The 6,088-nt window shown below is 43.9% G+C and overlaps 1 protein-coding gene across 5 annotated transcripts in view; it reads left to right on the top strand.

The window, feature by feature from the left end:
• phactr4a (phosphatase and actin regulator 4a) overlaps positions 1-2,414 on the top strand; it is a 71,346-nt gene extending 68,932 nt beyond the window's left edge. For all 5 annotated transcript variants that reach the window (XM_063185792.1, XM_063185791.1, XM_063185790.1 and 2 more), the window contains 2 exons: positions 135-211; positions 1,483-2,414. In XM_063185792.1, coding sequence (XP_063041862.1) covers positions 135-211; positions 1,483-1,498 — 93 coding nt within the window. In that variant the 3' untranslated portion in view covers positions 1,499-2,414. The remainder of the gene's footprint in view (positions 1-134; positions 212-1,482) is intronic.
• Positions 2,415-6,088: the final 3,674 nt, after the last annotated feature.

The following is a 6,088-nucleotide window of genomic DNA, read 5'->3' as shown; positions in this document are numbered from 1 at the left end:
ATCCAGATTGTAATTTTTATAGTTTTTTTATGTGGCTACAATGCCTTCGCGTTTTGGCCCACATGGTGTTCTTCAGGCTGGATCAAGTGTGGGGGGCAGTTCTCTGATGCCGTCTGATGTTCTTCTGCCCGCAGGCTGCCATCCGCAAAGAGCTCAACGACTTCAAGAGCACGGAGATGGAAGTCCACGAGGAGAGCAAGATCTACACAAGGTCTGTGGAACATCATACGCACACACACACACACACACACACACACACACACACACACACACACACACACACACACACACACACACACACACACACACACACACACACACACACACACACACACAGACACACACACACACACACACACACACACACACAGACACACACACACACTGCAGAGATACTGTACCGCTATGCATGTAAATTAGCACATACACTCACATACATGTAGAGAGGTGCACATAAAGGACAGAAGGTCTTTGGAACATCACATACACACACTCTACAAAGACAGATTGGCACGGTTACAAATACATACCACATTTGCAAAGACGGAGTCATATCCAGAACACAGGATACCACATTATCTATTGGACATTAACATACAAACACACACACGCAAGCTCTCTCTCCTACAGAGATATTCATGTAAAAACTGACTGTCGTGCTCGTGGAAGTCTTTGGAACATCACACACTACAGAGATACTATAATGATATACATGTAATGTGTATGCCTACACTCACACACATATAGAGACCAACAGGCGTGCACATGAAAGACAGAAGGTCTTTGGAACATCACATACACACGTTCTACAAAGACAGATATTCACTGTTACAAAGACATGCCAACATGCAAATTTGCAAAGACAAAAAGACTCATAACACAGGATAGCACGGTATCTGTGGGACATAAAACATACTACAAGCACACACACACACACACACAAGCGCTTTCTTCTTAGATACAAACAGGCACTGATATCCAGACGCTTTTAAATGAACACAAACGTGCAAACATGTCAAGAAAGACGACCGTTGGTATTATACAGCTCATGATGTCTCACAAAGTCTCCACAGAAAGGAAAAGTAGCAAGGCCTACATACATCTTCTGCACAGTCCACATAAATACGCAGGCATGGACAGAGACGAGCATGGATAAACATACACAGACACAGATGAATAAACACCCGTGCGCGCACACACACCCCACAAATCACACACTCTTTCAACACACACACAAAACATAGGCAAAAAACGCACACTTCTGCTGCATGACGCATACACAGACATAAATAAACACACAGCACACAAGCGCACACTCATTCAATGCACACACAAAACAGGCAACAAACACACACACACACACACACACACACACACACACACACACACACACACACACACACACACACACACACACACACATTCATGCTGCACAACACACAGCAAGTCAATAACACCAGTCCTCTCCCTTCTCATCGCCAGGTTCCACCGGCCGTAGAGCGTAACAAACAAACAAACGAACGAACGGTACATCACTGGAGGGTCAAGGGAATCCCCCGCCTCTTCAACCCCTGCTGACCCCCCCGCCCCTGGACCATGATGACCCCCTTACACCCTGGCCGCCCACCCTGGACTCGCTGCCTCAAAGCCCCCTGGGATACGATGGGTCCTCCAACTCCATGTCCCATGCTTGCTGAACAGAAAGAAAGAAAGAAAGAAAGAAAGAAAGAAAGAAAGAAAGAAAGAAAGAAAGAAAGAAAGAAAGAAAGAAAGAAAGAAAGAAAGAAAGAAAGAAAGAAAGAAAGAAAGAAAGAAAGAAAGAAAGAAAGGATGAGACAGAGACAGAAGAGATGGGAGGGTGGAGGCCAATGTGTGTCGTGAGGCAAACGGAGCAATACACATGGGACGCTCGCGAGCAAGCCGATCGCCATCCCGCTCCGTGCGGGTTGGAGGATCAATGCTGCCATGACCGGTTCTGATTGTCAATATGGCCAATCAGAAAGCACATCGAGTGGGAAAAAGTTTCCCCAACGTGCACAACGCAATAATCATGGGCAAACTGTGGAGGAGTCCCAATTGGGTACTGCTACTATTACCCAATTGCTGTGATGATGTATGCTGAGGCAGTTTAAGCGCCCCCTGTTTTCTTTATGCAAGACTGCATCCTTATAAGTGGCCTTGATCTGTTTTAGATGACCTTTAATCATTCACTGTCTTGTCTTGTTGTATTTTTATTATTACTGTGGAATCTGGAATAGCTGTGAAGCTGCTTCACAGCGTCGACACTTGCTGGTCTAACCCAGGACTAGTATAGGGGGAATGTGACGAGAGTGTTTTTGTGATTGTATTATATGCAAGTGACTGGTGGTGTGTGTGCGTGTCTGTATGCGTGCATGTGTGTATGCGTGTGTGTGTGTGTGTGTGTGTGTGTGTGTGTGTGTGTGTGTGTGTGTGTGTGTGTGTGTGTGTGTGTGTGTGTGTGTGTGTGTGTGTGTGTGTGTGTGTGTGTGTGTGTGTGTGTGTGTGTGTGTGTGTGTGCGCGTGTGTGTCTGTATGTGTGTGTGTGTGCGTGTGTGTCTGTATGTGTGTGTGTGTGTGCGCGTGCGTGCGTGCGTGCGCATGTGTGCGGGAGAGAGCGAGTTGAGTGAGAGGGAGAGAAATACTGAGTGAGTTAGAGAGTGTCTGTGAGAGAAAGAGACAGCAATGCATGCGAGTATGAGTTTGTGAATATGTGTGAATGTCTTGTGCATTTACTGTATTTTTCTGCCTTATAAATGGTGTCTGACATGGTGTGTTAGGTTCTTGTTACTACTATCAGACAGGCATAACTGTACTGGGCATCTGGCCCAGCAGCAAACATATCAATAGTACATCACCACACCACCTAACGTATACACACCCACCACCAGCCAGAATATACAGCACCCACACACAAACCATACACAGTTCAACTCACCCATACATCTGAGACACATACGTACTGGAGTTGGGTGCAAAGCTCTGGCAAAGCTCCAGGCACGCATCCTAGTTCTAGAATGTGTTGGGGTTCTGGAGTCTAGATTGCAAAATGTGAAAATCTTAAGCTTATTTTCTAGTTTCAAGTAAAAACATCTCGTCAATCTTAATTTAAGTAAAACTCAACTAATAACGAGACCTTTTGAACTAGAATGTAGAACTAGAACTCAGACTATTCCGACTTGTTTTAAGACAAGTTTGTTTCACTTGGTGATATTTTTTACTGATTATAAGCAATACTGGTTATTAGGCGATTTTTACTTGAATTAAGATTGACTAAATGTTTTTACTTGAAACTATAAAAATAAGCTTATTAAGATTTCCATGTTTTTTTTGTAGTCTAGACCCGCTGTACTGTACAGACACTGTAGTAGTGGAATGTGATGATGTGATGCTGAAACAGTTCATCTGGTCTGGTGGTGTGGGACCTGCAAACACAGCTCAGGAGGAAGGATACGGAGCAAAATATAGACCCGTATGGCAGGCCTCATCTACCCAGACCCCCTCATACAGTTACACACAAGCTTTTTGGGTACAGATTCGTCAGATGCAAGAGGCTTTGTGGGGCCTGTGAACTTTGAGTTGAACAAAGTGTTTGTTTTGAGGGGTGTGGGGTGCCTTGCCATGTGACATAATTGGCTTCTGACGGTGATAATAATGCACATGGGGATTGTGATTGTACATTTTAAAATGGGTGGCTGGGGGGTGGGATTGGGGTGGTTGGGAAAAGGCCACTGGCACGTCCTGTTGCACACAGAGATACATGTACCTATGCAGAGTTTGTCCCCCTTGCTTTCGCCCGTGAGCTACAATACACCACTTAGATGAGCATACTTCATACCATGCAAAAGGGAGGACGGCCATAGTTCAATGATAGCATTTCTTTGTGTTGTTTTGCTTTCATTTCTCAGACTTACAAACGCAACACACACCCTTGACGGCCAAGGGTGTGTTTCTCGAAAGCGTAAATGGCTACCCAGTCAGCAACTTGGATAGTTTCTCCAGTGGGAAATTGCATCGCAGACAAGACAGTAGCTAACATGGTTAGTAACTATGGTCTTGAGAAATGCACCCCAGGTCCTTCATGCTCTACCTGTATGGCACCTTACAAGTGCACTTACTTTGGAGGATGCAAGGCTACGAGGGTGTGAAAATGGATCCTGCCCCATCCCCCTTCCTGTTTGTTTTTTTTTTTTGTCCCTGTTGGTCGGTCAAGAACAAACCTGTATGAGGTAAACGGAGCATTTTAATTGGTTGATGGTACTACATGGTACCACTAGCAAGATCCACACAACGTCCGGTGTATAGTATACTGTAGATTTCGTTGATTGATGTATATGTTGTCTTCCTAATGTTTAAAAAAAAATGAAATGTTTTAAATGTAATTAAAGTATTTCAGTATGTTTTATAAGCACAACTATTGACAACATTGATCCTGTAATAACTGCAATATGACACTGGTTTAAGAGAAAAAAAAAAGATTTATTTTAATGTTGTATAGTTTTTTACATAAAGAAATATGTTTCAAATACTAATTAATGGTCCATCCACAACTGAAATAAAAAAAATTAAAAGACCTTAACTCCCGGCATTTCTTCAATATTTTACTGCATGAATCAATTGAACATAATACACAAAGCAGCACATTCAGCATGAACAAATAAACCACATTCTCCCTTACCTCTTAACCTTAACCCATGGGTCAGCGGTTAGGGTGTCAGACTTGTGGCCCAAAGGTTACCGGTTCGACTCCCGACCCGCCAGGTTGGTGGGGGGAGTAAGCAACCAGCTCTCCCCCATCCTCCTCCATAAATGAGGTACCCTGAGCATGGTACCGTCCCGCCACACTGCTCCCTAGGGGCGCCATTGAGGACTTTCCCCTTGCACGGGTGAGGCATAAATGTAATTCTGTTGTGTGCAGTGTTCACTTGTGTGCTGTGTCACAATGACGATGGGAGTTGCAGTATCCCAATGGGCTTTCAATTCACTTCAACTCTGTCCGTCTAAATTAACCATTTCTTAACCAATCAAAGGCATAGTATGTGCAGCTGCACTAGGGACAAAAAATTTAGCCTACTTGATTTGTATATGCATGTAAACATTTGTGATGACCTCAAAAAAGCGCTGTCAGTGCTGATTCCAGATTCAGTACCATAGAGCTGCTACGGTAGCAACAGTTGTCCTGCTAACCACCAGAGGGCGACATTCACATTAAATATACATATGCCACCACAACACCACAGTCTCCAATCTGGTTACTTTCTCCCCATCTTACGCAGTGGGTGAATAGCTTCTGCCTGCTATTCAAGTAGGCCCTTGAAATTAGCAGAGGAGAAAACCAAAGCACAATGCCTCTCTGAGCCCATTGTGGTTCTGCTTTGAAAGGTCCTGTTCACACCACAGCTCAAAATAGATGCAGGCCTGTGTCAAGGTCTTGTGTTCCGTCTCTCCGAGCACTTTATTGATGCTCTTTCTTTTCATCCCCCTTTGTGCATTTGTGTGTGCGTGTGCTTGGCCAATAACTTGACGCTTTCACTTAATTGCTTTTGAAGTGTATGCCGTCGTTGCTGTTTTGCATAATACCTCTTTGAATATTGTTAATATTGATTTATGTTGTGGCCGTTACGGATAATGTCATGTTTGTTTTCCGTAAGGCTCATAAACCTTTTCTCGATGATCAAGTAAGGTGTGTGTGTGTGTGTGTGTGTGTGTGTGTGTGTGTGTGTGTGTGTGTGTGTGTGTGTGTGTGTGTGTGTGTGTGTGTGTGTGTGTGTGTGTGTGTGTGTGTGTGTGTGTGTGTGTGTGTGTGTGTGTGTGTGTGTGTGTGTTTCTGTTGGGCACAGCAGAAATAAATCTTTGCGGCGCTAACCTCTTGCTCTCCTCATAAATAAACTGGTTGCCTGAAATATGAGCGATTCCTATGGAACATTAAGTATGCTAATTGTTCATAAATGTTAATGATTGTTTTTCACTCGCTGCTTACATAAATCTGAAAATAATATGGCTGTTTGCTATCTGTCATCTGCGCTGATAGTCCTTTTTACATGGTGACTGAATCCTCGTACATCTGTCT

Source organism: Engraulis encrasicolus, chromosome 20 (assembly GCF_034702125.1).
Source record: "Engraulis encrasicolus isolate BLACKSEA-1 chromosome 20, IST_EnEncr_1.0, whole genome shotgun sequence".
Lineage (NCBI taxonomy): Eukaryota > Metazoa > Chordata > Actinopteri > Clupeiformes > Engraulidae > Engraulis > Engraulis encrasicolus.
The sequence above is the reverse complement of the archived record's forward strand: the minus strand, read 5'-3'. Positions and strand labels throughout refer to the sequence as shown.